The 15,158-nt window shown below is 50.7% G+C and overlaps 7 protein-coding genes across 7 annotated transcripts; 4 read left to right on the top strand and 3 right to left on the bottom strand.

Annotated features, from left to right (window-relative positions):
- Positions 1–25: 25 nt before the first annotated feature.
- On the bottom strand, positions 26–4,495 carry BO87DRAFT_395984 (ATP-binding cassette transporter; the record flags this gene model as incomplete). Its single annotated transcript, XM_025625221.1, has 10 exons — positions 26–80; positions 170–544; positions 723–1,069; positions 1,128–2,060; positions 2,116–2,485; positions 2,540–3,062; positions 3,155–3,387; positions 3,440–3,944; positions 4,018–4,100; positions 4,155–4,495. 10 exons carry the CDS (start codon positions 4,493–4,495, stop codon positions 26–28), a joined length of 3,765 nt encoding a protein of 1,254 aa, XP_025480823.1.
- Positions 4,496–4,848: 353 nt separating this feature from the next.
- Positions 4,849–6,147, top strand: BO87DRAFT_27449 (Zn(II)2Cys6 transcription factor domain-containing protein). The gene is made up of 4 exons (XM_025618915.1): positions 4,849–5,435; positions 5,496–5,562; positions 5,617–6,073; positions 6,134–6,147. The coding sequence occupies exons 1-3, from the start codon at positions 5,031–5,033 to the stop codon at positions 5,820–5,822; spliced, it is 678 nt and encodes a 225-aa protein (XP_025480822.1). The 5' UTR covers positions 4,849–5,030; the 3' UTR covers positions 5,823–6,073; positions 6,134–6,147.
- BO87DRAFT_395983 (fungal specific transcription factor domain-containing protein) lies at positions 5,825–7,867 on the top strand (the record flags this gene model as incomplete). The annotated part of the gene is made up of 7 exons (XM_025625220.1): positions 5,825–5,903; positions 5,943–5,959; positions 5,998–6,399; positions 6,522–6,707; positions 6,770–7,242; positions 7,317–7,505; positions 7,549–7,867. 7 exons carry the CDS (start codon positions 5,825–5,827, stop codon positions 7,865–7,867), a joined length of 1,665 nt encoding a protein of 554 aa, XP_025480821.1.
- Positions 7,862–8,199, top strand: BO87DRAFT_375529 (uncharacterized protein). Its single transcript, XM_025623066.1, has one exon. It carries the CDS (start codon positions 7,903–7,905, stop codon positions 8,173–8,175), a length of 273 nt encoding a protein of 90 aa, XP_025480820.1. The 5' UTR covers positions 7,862–7,902; the 3' UTR covers positions 8,176–8,199.
- A 1,215-nt stretch (positions 8,200–9,414) lies between these two features.
- Positions 9,415–11,097, top strand: BO87DRAFT_424843 (putative phosphatidylglycerol specific phospholipase; the record flags this gene model as incomplete). The annotated part of the gene is made up of 1 exon (XM_025627264.1): positions 9,415–11,097. The coding sequence occupies one exon, from the start codon at positions 9,415–9,417 to the stop codon at positions 11,095–11,097; it is 1,683 nt and encodes a 560-aa protein (XP_025480819.1).
- A 240-nt stretch (positions 11,098–11,337) lies between these two features.
- On the bottom strand, positions 11,338–13,227 carry BO87DRAFT_375527 (MFS transporter). Its single transcript, XM_025623065.1, has one exon. The coding sequence runs from the start codon at positions 13,182–13,184 to the stop codon at positions 11,391–11,393; it is 1,794 nt and encodes a 597-aa protein (XP_025480818.1). The 5' UTR covers positions 13,185–13,227; the 3' UTR covers positions 11,338–11,390.
- A 1,051-nt stretch (positions 13,228–14,278) lies between these two features.
- Positions 14,279–14,917, bottom strand: BO87DRAFT_375526 (uncharacterized protein). The gene has a single exon (XM_025623064.1). It carries the CDS (start codon positions 14,804–14,806, stop codon positions 14,297–14,299), a length of 510 nt encoding a protein of 169 aa, XP_025480817.1. The 5' UTR covers positions 14,807–14,917; the 3' UTR covers positions 14,279–14,296.
- Positions 14,918–15,158: the final 241 nt, after the last annotated feature.

The raw sequence follows: 15,158 nt of genomic DNA, 5'->3' as shown, positions 1-15,158 counted from the left end.
TATAATACATACCTAGCAAAGAGGTCTAATGAAACTCGAACTGATGACAATCAGAGTATGTTGTGGACAGGAAATGTACGCTCCAATCGGCGGTGACGAAAGTCGAGAGAATATCTTGGCGAACCGGCGAAAAATTGAGCTGGTTGAACCGCCTCGGACCCGCACAAACCAATACAAGAAGAGCGCAGCAAACACGTTGAACGCGATGTATGCCCACATAAGTCCAAAATTGCGCCAACGATCGGCATAAGAAGCGGATAGTAATGTGAGATAAACATTCGAGTCAGTCATCTCGCAGTATTCACAGTTGGCGGTTGCCTGGGGATTGTAAACAGAACCTCCAGCGATTTTCATGTAATCGGCGAGGTAACTGGCACAAGTCTCGTTGGCTGGAGGTTGAACGATTACCAATTCCAGACCAGAGCAGTGAACTGCAGTATTCGCTAACCCGGCCGAAAGCATGCCGCCAACGAGATAGGTCATCGGGGATACTCGATACATGAAGATCCAGAATCCTGGAAGACTGGCCGGACTGGCCATGACACTGTGAAGGTGTATTAGACGGACCGAAATTGAAATCCTAAGATGTAGACAGTGAAACGTACCCGCAAAATATTAAACACATAGAGAACAGTAGCAGAGCTAGTGTTGCACCGACCTCAGCAGTTGCGACGCTAGCAACCACCATGATCGTGAATGTACCACAGTGCATCATGAAAGACCACACCAGAAGAAATATGAGTCCGCTCCTTTCATTCACCGCATGAGTTTCCTCGGCGTTATGATACATCCCAATGATGTAGTAGAATGGAAGATAGATCAGCACTGCCGCAAGAGAGTTCCAGGGGATGTCAACTATGATGTTGGCTAACATGAACGCAGACCAAGCATATGTCTTGGCTGGCCTTTCACGGACCTCGTACAAGTCGCGTTGCTTGATTAAATTAGGCATGGTCTGGTAAGCAAGGAATGCGAAAATAACAAGGAGCATGAATATCGCGAAAGTCTGGTGCTGAAGACCTAGGACCGTAACTTCCGTATTTAGAAATGAAAGTCCAATAAACAGGGCCTGCATAGTGTGTCAGATATTTAAAGCCGACAGCCTGGGGTCGCTCGTATGGACATACCGCTCCGAAGCAGAGTATCAGCTTAGCATAGATGTATGACGGAGAGCGCCAGTACTGTTCGAAAACCCGCTTTGTACAAAGACCCAGCTGGATGTGAAACGGGGTCGCATATTGCTGGACTTGCGCGGCCCCTTTATTCAGGCCAGGAGAGCCGGACTGCTCAAGCCGTTCAAGCTCCTTTCGCGTCTCTTGGAATTCACGGCTCTCTTTCCATGTGACCGGCCAGTCACGCACCGAAGTACTCCCGGGGGCAGCACCGATGACTTCCAACATCCATTCCGCCGGATTCTCCTCTTCCGCACAGGCCCTTGCCCCATATCGCTCAAAGTAGCCAATAAGGTTCTGTGAGTTAGACCCAATTGGCCCAAAGTATACTGTACGGCCACCTCTAGCTAGTAGAAGAAGCCGATCGAATTGCTGGAAAAGAATAGCCGAGGGCTGGTGGATGGTGCACAAGATGGCCTGACCATGGTTCGACAACTTCCGGAGTAGCAGAGAGATAGACCATGCCGTCTGGCTGTCCAGCCCCGACGTTGGCTCATCGAGAAAGAGTAGTAAATCAGGCTTTGCAGCTAGTTCAACGCCAATAGTCAATCTTTTCCTCTGTTCTACATTCAGACCTTCTCCAGGAACACCAACGACAGCGTCAGCGTACGGTCTCATTTCGAGCAAATCAATCACCTCTTCCACATATTGCAGCTTTTCAGCTTTACTGATAGAGGCAGGCTGGCGGAGGAGAGCACTAAACTGAAGTGCTTCCCGAATAGTGCTGGTTTCCGGATGGACATCTTGCTGCTGAACGTAGCCTACCCTGCGCTGAAAGGACGCATCTCGCGGGGTTCCGTTGACGCAAATGTTGCCGGATACAACGCCTGTTTTCACCCTGCTTGCTAGAAGATCCAGGAGTGTTGTTTTTCCAGCCCCTGAAGCGCCCTTTTTCGAGGAGTTAGTTAGATTGAAGATTTGACGAAGGTTATATTATACTCACCATCAACGCAGTCAGAGTGCCTGGGGTTACCCAGCCATCAACGTGATCCGCAATTCGTTTCATTTCGCCCTTGATCGGAACATCGTAGCAAACATCTCTCCAGTGCAAGGTATTGGATTCAAAGCGGAACTTGAGAGACTGGTCTTCTTGACGCCCTTCATGGCTGTCAACGCAAGAATGGCTTGCCGGCGCTGCTTTTTCGGCACTGCTCTCTTCGTCATGGGCGTGTTCCCCGTTAACACGGGCTATCCTATGCTTACGCTGGAATACCAACACTTCGCCTTTGGAGTAGCTGAACTTCACAAATTCGGCAATGAAGAGGTATGTAGCCATGAAGAACAGAATGAAAGCGATAAGAATGCCGAAATTTCTAACTTTCTGTCAGCCAGAGAGTTAGTTCGTTTGGACATCGGTGGTCACTAACCTCCAGGTATGAGAATAATAGTACCCATAGTTTGCCTCTACATATGCGTCTCCGCTGACCACGCTCGAGGCAGAAGTAGCGCCTGCCACAGAGCAGGTTCGATCTGTAGCTGGAATATTCTCATAGCCCGGACCAGAAGGGACAAAGCTTGCACATTCGAATTCGCGATCATGAAACTCGTTCGCCACAAGAGTGTCGTAGGAGTATGCGATCGGGTTGATGTAGTTGAGCCAACGCAGCCAGACTTGCATGTTCCGGGTAGGCAGCACAAAACCGGTGTATACAACTAGCCCAATAGCACCAAGCGCAATGGGAGTGAGAGCCTGTGCAATTGTACGGGTCAGTTGAGCAATGGTACGGAATATCATGGACATAGTCGAGGTCGACATGAACGCGAATAGTAGATATATGACCACATGACCCGACTCCCGCCGCAAGTTCGACATGCAGTATAACGGCAAATTGAAGGACAGCGTAGAGAGGATTTTGCACGGTAGATCGCATATCATGGAGGCCATCGCTTCTGACGATCGGTCGCTGGGCATACAATGCCAATATCTGCTCAGTCAGCATCACGATGCTATTGAAGGGCCATAACGCTCACCTCTAAAGCACTGTTGAGTGCGTTAAAGAGCAAAGCAAAGAACAGGAGAATACATCGATCTGTGAAGCTGGCGGAAGTGTCCGAAAGATGGTAGAAAACACTACCAAGTATAAGAGAGAGAAAAAAGTTGCCAAAAACCGTTACGATAAAGAAAGAAGGATCCCCAAGAATCCTGTGGTAGCCCCGTCGCATACACAAAGCTATCTGTTGCAACACAGAAATTGTGTAGGGAGATTTTTTCGTCCTGAAATTTGAGTCAATGACAGCTCAAATCAGTACCCACAGTGCCCGCTTACATCAAAGGAGACCTTTCGGCATTCCGGGAGTTTTCAAATTTCTGCAACATGGGTCCCCCAATCGGATGGTCTTTCTCGAAGCTCGATATTTCTCCTAGAAGTTTAGCTCTCAGGGCACTCTGTTCCCAACACTGTGCAAATTCGAGAGCCGTAGCACTATCCAAGCCACGAGTACTGTTGTCCCAGCACTGTATACAACTTTGTGTGAGAGCCAATTCTGCAATGCTGACTCGCTTTCTCTCTCCGCCACTGACGCCGCGAATAAAGTCGTCGCCAACCTTAGTATTGACTGTATGGGAAATTCCAAAGACCGCCATAACCACATCGCGCAGATGAGTTGCATAAGTTTCGCGAGAGACTCCGGGCAGCCTATTGTGAGGTGTTCTCGCCAGGGCCGCATACTGGAGGGTCTGCCCAACTGTCAAATGTGGGAAATGGACGTCTGTTTCTGCCTGATACGTCACGTCCCCTCGGAACTTTTGGTGCATCAAATCCCATTCAATCCCTATATTTGTTCAAGATTGAAGGTATATTGTCAGTTCTCCGTCTGTATGTGCCTCTCCCGGTCAGACTCCCACCTTGATAGTTAAATTCCGTTGACTCGTCCAAGAACAGTCCTTTAGTCTGACCGGCGATGGTCTTCAATAGAGTTGATACACCACTAGACGAATCATGTTACATTGAAGAGACGTAGACCAGGGAATTAAGAACTCACCTGCCAGGCCTACCCAGGACAAGGAGCATTTCTCCGCTGCGCAAGAGCCCGTCATGATTTTTTAATATCTGCAGTTTATGGTCTCTGCGGTTGATCAAGCCGCCAACCAGATCACCCAACTGCAAGATAGCGTTCAAGAAATCCTTCTGATAGGCTGTTGAGCGGCCATAGCCATGGACACTGAGGTTCCGGAATGACACACCCGCCGTACGCTGTGGGAACCGATCAGGATCTTGCGAGGACAAGTGAAGTACAGTCCTCGCCCAGTGACTCGCATTGAACTTCGGAGAATTGGGGTCCAAACTCGGATCACAGTGTGTCGTGAAAGGGTTGGGCGGCATACCATCCTGCCGAAACCGTGTCGAGTCTGCCGTGAGCCGTCTGGCAAGATTCATAATCTTGCGCTGGTCTTCAGTCGATATGTCTCCTTGGTACACCTCTGCACTAACAATATCCGTATTGCTACCGGAGTTGACTGACGTAGTCATACTGGTGTCTTCCCTGTCATCCATTTTCGGGCTATATGGAATTCAAAGTTCCTTTCTGTCGCTTGCAGGCCGATCGATGGCGAGAGAGTATGCAAAGCGAGTCAAACGGAAACGTGGAAGACGAATTTGAGGCACTCTGTTAGTGATGGGATCACCGGTAAATCACGAATAATGGTTGAACACATATGACAGAGAGCGCCATCGAATGAATCAACTTGAAACTAAAGGATCAACCAAGTACAATGAGACGCAGTCTTGTTCGCTATATATATGTTATGGAAGTCAATGCGAGACGGACAGCTATAGCAAGCAAGCCCCTTTTGATAGTCATATTTGCTAGCCATGATGTAATGTGAGAAATCCTTTCGTTTCAATTCTCTGATTTGCGATGCTTCGTGGGCGCCGAAGAAGCGACATGATAGCTGCTATTGTTAGTTCGGCGCCGAAGTTAGTGGGGAATCGGAGGACATCGGCGTTGTTCCTGCATGCCATGTCGGAGCTTTCGGCGGCGAATGACTCCAGGGCTTTTCCTCAAGCTCCTCTTCCATCCTCTTCCCAGCTCTTTTCTTCACGGGAATTCCGCAAAACTCCAAGTGAAGAGATCATGTCGGTAGTAACACAAGGCTCCGACCCCCTGCATAAGGCATGCGATACGTGCAGAGCCAGGAAAACGCGATGTAGTGGGTCGAGATTCCAGTCGGTCGGAAGAGAACTTCCTCCAGGTCGGTGTCTGACTAATCTTGTTTTCACGCCAGAAATCTCGGGCAACACTGATGCCTGCGACTTCTGCCTGGTATATCAGGCCGCCATGTCTCGCTTTTCGGAATGCTGATTGTTCATTATTGTTCATTAGTCCCAGCACCTTCCCTGCTCCTTTACTCCAGTCAAGCGACCAAGAAAGCGCAAGTATGACGCGTCAGGTACAAACAGAACACTAGCTTCGGACTGCCACGGAAGCTAATCTACCACACCAGTTTTCATACCACTGTCCTCCACATACCAACAGTCCGTTCGTGACCTTCCTGGTCCGCAGTTAGGCTCCGAAAATGTGGGCTATCAGCAGCCGGGACTGTATATCGACTCTTTGCTTGCAAATCGCCAAGCCTCTCGCATACACGGAGATGCCAGTCATCCAGATCAGGTATTGTCTGGCCCTTTTGCTCATCGTGCTCCTATCTGACCATGGCCTCGCAGCTGACCACTATCTTTGGCCCAAACCCCAACATCTCTTTCTTCCCTGAGCGACGGGTTCGCGCCATCAGTCAGTGATTGGGCCACAACCGGCTCGATCAGCTACTAGATGAAATACGCGCGGTGGTTGCAACCAAGGTCAAAAATAGTTGTGCCATCCTCAGTCATATATACAACGACACCTGGGCACCGGAAAGATCCAAGTCCCGAGTCGTGACATTATCGACGGACACATTTCTGGTACCTGCGCCTTGACTGACCTCTTCTATTCTCTTGCTGGCAATAATAACCCTCTTGCAGCCTACTTTGACTCGATACATCCGATCTATCCATTTCTTTGTCCAGATACCTTTCGTGCGCGTGTAGCGTCGCAGGATTTGGTCCAATCACTAGGAACAGATAAGGTTTGGGCAGCACTATTCTACGCAATAGTGGCGATTGGGTGTCAGAACAATGAAGGAGGAAGCTTTGATACTGGTGTGGGGGAAGCCTGGTCATACTTCGAACGGTCGTTGTCATGTTTCCAGGATCTCCTCTTCGGAAGAGGCTCATTGACTGCAGTCCAAGTGTGTTGCTCCCGTTAATATCACAGTTCATGACTAATGCGGTTTCATTATGCTAGGCACTCCTCGCCATGGTATCTAGCCCGTCATCAAGCACCATAATACAAGACTGACATCTTTCACAGGCCATATTTTCATCGACGGTGTCTGCGTTCAACTTCGAACCCTTAATGCTAACAGAGGCTGCCGTTATGGCACAAGGTTTAGGGTATCATCGTTCGAATAGTGCACAAGAAGGTCCGTGCCGTCGCACGTTCTGGGTGCTCTACTATATGGAGAAGACGTCCTGCTTTGCGACTGGTAAAACTTCGGTGAGTTGAGTATGTCCGTTATCATCAAACTATTCTTCTAAATCAGGGTTCAATGGGTCTAGGTATTGGATGATGCCAACATAAGCTGTGCAATTCCCGATATGATGGAGTCCACTTTCCACGACTATGACTGGTTCTTTAACTTCGTCAAATATGCCCGTCTAGTCTCCAAGATTCACCAATCTCTCTTCACAATCAGCTCGGTTAGTCAGCCGCTGTCCAACTATAATTCTGTGGTTGAGAGCCTACGTATAGAATTGGAAGCCTGGCGCGCGACCATTCCGACCCGGTTTCGGCCAGGCGAAAAATTCAAAACTCGTTCTTTGCACGAGCCCCTGGCGGTCCAAATTGCTTTGATTACCCACTTCCTTTATTTGAACGCTCTCCTTACACTGTCGTGGACCGTCCTTCACTATGGAGCCGTCCATTTGGGGTCAACACAACAAGAAATTATGAAGCGCGACTTGATGCGGACTGCTCGAAGTGTCCTGGAGCTCACCGTGCACATCGAGGTAGCGCCTTCCACACCGGTCTGGTAAGCCTCTACTATATTTCTGAGTCATAAAACGACTACTAAGTAGTGACCTACGCGGTCTTGCTGTGCCACAGGATACTCGCTGTCTTGCCACTATCATCGCTGATGATCTTATTCGACCTGGTGGTCCACAACGCCAACCACCCGGAAACTGGTCTCAGCCTCGCTCTTCTCGACATCGCCGGCGGGCACTTTAGTAGGCTAGAATATGCCAGCAATGGTGCCCTTCCGGGATCTCTAATAGCAGTTTGCCCATCTTGCTCGTCAATACGTTTCCGAGACCCGCAAGCCCAAGTCTATGTCCAGAGACTCCAATGAGAGTAGCATTTCATTTCAGGCTCAGGACCGGGTAGGAACCTCTCCGTCCGCGCCAGAACCCACAACCAGTGTCGCCCCCGCAGATCCAACGGGGCTGGTTGCGCCGGCGGTGCTCCCGCAGGGGCCAGAACCTGTCGCTTCAGAAGCTCCCGGGGTCATGCAACCTTGGAGCCCTGCTTCTCTTGATCGGAGTGAAGCGCTTTTCCTGCCTTATATCGACGATCCAACTTACTATTTTGGGGATTTGCAGTTGCTTGGTATCGATTTAAAAGATCTGTTTGACCATTCATACAGTTACCAGGAGTGAGCGATAGTGGAGTGTAGTACCCAACTCAGCGCTACATGTACCAATTTCGCCTCTCACATCATAGGCCATTCATAGTTATCGTTGCCAGTACGTCTCACTTTCTTAGCTCATCCTCGTTCCTGGCCAAACACTACCCTGAAAGTGGATCAAAGTTCGGGGCTTCCTTGCAGTCCAAACGCAGCATCGATCCAATCGATCCAATTGTCACCCTATGGCCGACTGACAAAGAACTTCCGCAACCACAGGAATGCAAGTATAATATGCGATGCATCATGACCTTGTCGAAAAAATACACCCTGAAGGGCTGATCGTGCGAGTGGCCTAGTTTTGCCGGAAACGGAAACGCGGCCTACTAATGACATCCATCAGTCACGTGCAGTGTATCCTCTCTAGCAATATATTTGCGAGCACGTCTTGTCAACTTTCTACAATTGTCACGAACCCGCTGTAGTCGAAGAATATTCTTTATGTTTTTTTTTATGTTTTTTTTTTTTTTTTTTTTTTTTTGCGCCTGCGGGCTTCCTCTATATAGAGCCCGTACGATGTCGTACGGTCGCTCCGCTTCTCTAGCAATGGAGCAAGAACTTCGTCATAAGACCAGCCAGACAATGTCTCCGACCCCAGCATTGAAGGTCGATCGTCCGCACGGGTTCAATCTGGCCAGCAAGGGCGCTGGCGTTTGAGGAAACGTCCCATATCCCTACCGACTATGTGAGATACATACTCTAGTTCACCTTCTCCGTTGAACCGATACCATGCTACCGCGGCGGCCAGACTTATCCACTCAAGCGCGATAAACCTTCAAGGGAAGGGGGGTGTGACACGACAAAATGTATGCCTTCATATCGCCGTATCTCGTGATGGCCGCATGTGATTATCCTCCTGAGAAGCGATTGTCACAGCCTGAACCCGACATTCACTTCAATATCGATGCCAACATTACCATATTGGCCACATTCCTGGCATCCCTAGAATTAATCTGACGATGGGTCGGGAGTTGATTCGCCATTCAGTGGTGCAGTTTGTCAGTGTCTAATCGTGAGGGGGCCCGTTACTGTCCGCATCGTGCCTATGACGTTTTCGTTCGGACTGCTCGGTCGGAGAATGGATTAGCAACCGTGATGAAAACAGTCGTCTGGGACCGGGATATACCTGATGCAATCCGAAAGGTAGCTGGCAGTACATCTCCAGGGCGTGAAGCCTAGGATGGCACCTGGATCAGTCGCAAGGTGACCGCAGCTGTTGCACATCCAGGCGGTGTGGCTAGATGTGCTTGGCCATGAGATGCAGGACACTCCGGCAGGACGGAAGTACTCGGTGGTTCTTCGAGTATCTTTCTGTCACACTGTCTGAGCCCTGGGGAATGGTGGGAGTGAGTACTAGCAGCCTGAAGAGTGGAGGGAGTATCTCATTACACAGTAGATACTATCCAGCGATGGTCACAAGTTCAACCCCGCACATGCACTCCGGCTTGCCGAGAAGCGCGCGGGTCCTCCCAGATTGGCTAGTCCTGCGGGACTGGACCGTGTTACGTCCCGCGACAGCCAATGGCTCGCGTTGTTGCCGGCATGAGATCGAGACATTGGCCGCCAATCGGCCCTGCTGGGCCCCGCCTGGATATTCCCCGACCTTTCAAGGTCTCCCTTCTTCATCTGCAAGCCTCGAGCTTGTCTCTCCATCCCTCCGCCACAGTGGTACGATCGTACAACTTCATCCCCTGTACCGTCACTATGGATGCCAAATCGCTGCAACAAGCACGTGGGACGCCGCCTCCCGAAGAGCGTCGTCCCCTTCTCGGTGCCGATGGTGAGGTTGTACAGTATGAAGTGGACGACGACATAAAGGGTAGGTCCCAACAACCAGCATCACGATGGATATTGGTTTGGGCCAAGTCAATCTTTATCACGGCCATCCTCTTGATTATGTGTATACTGCTGGTCCTGTCCTTGCTCTTTCTGGGCCTAGGTATCTCTGGCCTCCCCCATGGCCCGTCCGAGAAACCATCGTCTCCACACGCTCCTATCAAGAATGTGGTGGTACTCGTTCAAGAAAATCTCTCATTTGACACCTACGCGGGAGGCCTGACATACAACTCTACAATTGACGGCCTCGTGAATAGAAAGTATTGCAACCCTTCCGATATAGAAGATCATAAATCGCACCAAGTCTGTGCCAAACCTACCGCCAAGAATGTCGCCCCCGATGATCCCGACCATTCCATCGCGGGTGGATCAATGCAGATCTACAGCACTTATCATCCGGATAACATCAGTAGTGCTTCCATGCAAGGATTTGTGACAGAACAGGTCCGCTCATACGGCATCGACGGCGACCTCTCCCGCGCGGCCGAAGTCGTCAACTACTACACCCCGGACCATGTCCCTGTCCTCAATGCTATGGCAGAGAACTTTGTACTGTTTGATGCCTGGTTTGCTGCAGTTCCGGGTCCTACTAATCCCAACCGCGCCTACTTGACGTCTGGAACTAGCTATGGGCATGGAATGAACGACATTGGCTTTTTGACCTCGGCTCTGCCTCAGGTGTCAATATTCGAACAGTTGTCCAACGCTAACATCAGCTGGATCAATTATTCCAACACGACTGGCTTCCTCCCCGATGCACTGTTCTATAAGTGGACTCTGAGGACCGGAAAGTCCGAGACACACATCAAGCCCATCGACGAGTTCTACCGCGACGCCAAGGCAGGCACCCTTCCACAGTTTACCTGGATCAATCCTGAATGCTGCAAGTACATGTCATTCCATCCTCCGTCCCCTATAAATATGGGCGAGGGATTTATCAAGAGTATCTACGAGGCGCTTCGATCCTCACCGCAGTGGAACGAGACCCTCTTCATCCTGACCTTTGACGAACACGGAGGTTTCGCGGACCACGTCTCCCCGCCTGAGAACGTGCCCCCTGGTGACCATCGTACTCATAAAGAGTGGGCTCTAGACGGAAGCAGGATTGAGTTCAAGTTCGATCGACTGGGAATACGCGTCCCCACGCTGCTGATGTCTCCCTGGGTTGGGAAGGGTGTTGTACAGAATCGCCCCATAAATCAGCCAAACGATTTCACTCATACTTCGATTTTAAAGTATCTCTCTGAGCTGTGGGATTTGCCTGTATTGACGCCGAGAGTTGCCTGGTCGCCGAGTTTCGGGGGCTTGATCACCAACAGGTATCGGGAAGATACCCCTGAGAAACTTCCTGAGCCTGCTGACTTCTAGATGATCTATAAGGGAGGTTATATGATAAATGTAATGACTACAATGGATCATAGGTTGCACACATTCTGCATATGATATTTGCTGAGGACTGGATCTGGCTCGAGAACAGTGTCAATTACTTGATTAATTATTCTATTATCGTTCATAGTTATAAAGAATGGCAAGCTATCACAATTGAACAAACAAACTGGTATCTCGGAAGCAAATGATCACTTCTCCACACGACTTACATACTGCCTGGGTGGATGAGCCTCCATCCCTTCTCCCCTGCACTGCAGCAATCACCTAACGCCTTAGAATCCAAGGAACTTCTTCCGCTTCGACTTGACCGACCGCGACCTCGATCGCTGCGTGATCGCCGAGTTTCTCGTGTTGACCCGATCGATATCGTACGGGTTCGCCTCATACTTCCGACCTTCACGCTCATCACTCGACACCGATGCCGTAGCCACCGACTCGGCGCGCTCAAGGTCCAACTCCCGATCGACCTTAGTCTCATCCACTCCATCAGCGACCGCCTCGGCCTCTTCCTTGGCAACTTCCTGGCCCTTCTCCGAGTTCAGCGACTTTTCAGCGAGTTTCCTCATGAATGCATCCGCTTCTCCAGCATACTTGCATTTGCGTCGAATAGCGGCACCATACTTGTAGAAGATGAACGGGAAAGGCAAGCAAGCGACCGACAGGAAAGCCGGAATGCACGATGCCCAATGAATACCCAGGTTCTGGTACATGTATGTCGTGAAGAGAGGGAATCCCGCGCCAAAGCAGCTTCGAATGATGGAATTGGCTGCCAATACTGAGGCAGCATAGATCGTGTACGCGTCAATCAGGTACGACATGATATTTAGGAAGACGAGGACCATGCCGAATCCGAACGGAGCAGACGCAATGATACTGACGATCCAGTGAACGTTGAGACCGTTGGTCCAGGCGAACCAGAACAACCCAATCGGAATGGTGATACTGCCGATCATGGAGGGTGGAAGACGTGCCTCGGGAGGTGCAAACCCACGGTGTTTCTCATGCACACGTTTATACCGCTTGTTGTCCCACATGTTGTATCCTACAGCTGACATCATTCCGACCATAACTCCCAAGAAGGGCAGACTGCCCACTCCTTCGTTCCAGCCGCGCAATTGTTGGTAAACGATCGGGAAGGCGTCGAAGAGCATGTACAGCGTGCCATATACGATGGCCATGTATAGCGAGAGAAGGAAGACAATGGGTTCAGCGAAGAGGAGGATCCATGGGCGCAAGAGAGCCGCTCCGAAGGCGCTGGTCACGGAGACACGGCCACGTTCGACGTCGAGTTTGCTGATGTACGTCTTGCCGGTGAGCTTGCTGAGACGGTCGGCGCGCTTGCGGAGGAGAACTGGGGCGTAGGTTTCGGGAACAAGCAGGAACTGAACAATCCAGATAAAGCCAGTGAATGCGGCCAGGAAGCCTTCAACCCATTTCCAACCTGCACTTTGGCCCAGGAAACCGCCGATGACGGGCCCAAGGGTCGGTCCGAGGAAGGGACTACCCGCAAAGACACTCATCGCCAATCCTCGCTGTTCAGCGGGAAAGACGTCTGCAATTAGTCCACCGGCGTTGGTTAGAGGACTGGATCCGAATGAGCCAGCGAAGAATCGCAGGATGATGATTGTCCATGGGTTTTTCGAGCCTGTTGCACCAGCACTGAATACGGCCAGGCCCATATACGAGACAAAGAACACAAGTTGGCGGCCGATGAGTTCACTCAGCGGTGCCCAGACAAGGGGCCCAACAGCAAACCCAAGCACGAACAGTGACACACCCAGAGTGGCTACCTCAGTACCGATGTTGAAGTGCTCGATCACTTGGTCAATACTGCCCGCATAGGCGGACGAGGCCATGGAAACGCCAAAGGTCGCGAATGCGGCAATAATGGTGTAGGCCCATTTCATGTTCTTGTTGAAGAGCATGGGGTTACGTGGGTCATTGGGAATCCATTCTACGACGAATGGGTCGGACTCGGTCCCTGAGCCGACATAGGGATAGTCGATGATCTCCTGAGTGACAACACTCTGGTCGACAATCAGACGCCAGTGAGGAATCTTAGCCATGATTTGGTTGAGATCCTCGTGAAAGACCTGGCTGGGGTTGGAGCATGATGAACTGAGACAGATCAAGGCAGGTGGAGTAGCGTAGTTATAAGAATGATTAGCTTGATGGGGCTGTAATGGCGTGTTATGAGGAATTTTCTTAGGCCTGGTACCCGATGGCGCTATGACACGATCACACTATGCAGGGCTACCCTGATTCATCTGCTGCAGGCATCCAAGGGACTGGCCGGGTGAAGAATGATTTGACCTGAGCCATGGGCAAATCCCAATGCTTGTCCAGGATCCACTGGTACGGCATGGCTCCACTCGGTGGAGGCTTCGGCTGTGAGTTCGGCAACCCGATCACCGACCGGACCGAGGCTGCGTGCGGCTCTCGTATTGTTATCTGGTCAGAATCGGTTACATTACAGCTTCAGAATACTTCTGGAACTTCTCGCGATCCTCCTGGTTGTTCGATGGGCTGATTGAGAAGAAATCAATACCAGGTTAAGGTGAAGCCTGATAACCGAACCCACGCGACGCATTCCCACCCTCGGCTTGCAGATCCCTATGCCTGTTCCAGTTGTGCTCCCGGTCGTCTGTATAACATCTGCACTAAGCAAATCCCGAAAGACGATACAGCACCGTCACGAGCACAAGCACATAATGGGGCCGGGTGTGCCTGGCGAACCATTGGTGATTTCAGATAAGCTTTGTTGTCGTTGTCGCGCCCTTTGACGTGTGACAGCGCCATCTGGGTGGACATCCGGCTCGGTCGGAATCTCGATACTTTTTTATGTTAATCTTTTTGAGCATAAGTCTTCAGTGAGCACTACTTCCTCCATATGCTGGGTCGTGTGGAAAATAATTCCGCCCGCTGGTGGGGTCTGTTGAAGCACTGGCAGCTGCCTTCTTTTACATGTAGCCGTCTGCTGCGATAACCAGAGCAAGTCTCATACGTGGTGCGATATTGGGAATGCCTCAGGGACTGCAACGCATTTGGCATTCATTGACACTAACTACAGCTTTGACTTGACTCTTACTAACCCCAGTCCCAATAATGGCATAATACTGATCATCTGGGCCACCTGAGTTTCCGTTCATCAGCACAACGGCGCTTGGCGAAGAGACACTTAACCCACCCAATGCCACTTCATTCCTAGGCTCTGGAAATATGTAAAAAGTGCGCCACGAGGTACATAGCCAGAATATGTTGATTGCCATCTCGCCGCAAACGACCCGGCAATTGGTCCCAACTCTCCGAATCCCAAGATTTCGAGCACCCACGGTGCTAAGACCGCCAGCACCCCCAAGGCAAGAAGAATTGCAAAAACTGGGTGCTCCTTGGCAAATTCCACTGCGGCTTCCTTGGCCTTCGTCAGAGCGTCGGCGGCAGGGCCGGCCATTTCCGCTCCAGCTTTAATAGCGTCGCTGAGACCATGGAGGATAGCTTGGGCGATGGACTCGCTCCACCCGTTGGTATCAACTTGTTCTTTCAATCTTTTCTGAATATCCTCGTGGGCTTCACCGGTCAGAAGGATGTTGACAATGTCAGATGCAACAGCGGAAGTGCGGGCATCGGTTTGGTGGACGTTGGGCGATGGTCCCCAGATGCATGCCACGATCGATTTGATGATATACATTTTCGGTGCGGAGGTAAGCGGTTGATGTGGGCTTTAGGTAACTGTTGATGGAATTTGAGTTTTCCGGAAGCAATGGCGGACGTGCGATCTTCTAGAAGTAGAGGAGTTGGCTCTTCGGTTGAGAGATGGAAGTTCCAAAGATGATAAAATAATGATGTCCAGTCACTGGTATATATTATGCGCTGCGAGCAGTTGCCGCAGCCAAGGCACACTCCATGAACGCCGATGGAACAGATAACATTGAGCGCGTCCAATAATTCCATCGTTGACCACAGCCTTGCAGCTTAGCTTTAGTTTCTATGCATACATGTCGAGGTTGGTTGGCCGCTCTGGTAACACCGATGTCGCTAGG

Source organism: Aspergillus neoniger (genome assembly GCF_003184625.1).
Source record: "Aspergillus neoniger CBS 115656 unplaced genomic scaffold BO87scaffold_12, whole genome shotgun sequence".
NCBI lineage: Eukaryota > Fungi > Ascomycota > Eurotiomycetes > Eurotiales > Aspergillaceae > Aspergillus > Aspergillus neoniger.
The sequence above is the reverse complement of the archived record's forward strand: the minus strand, read 5'-3'. Positions and strand labels throughout refer to the sequence as shown.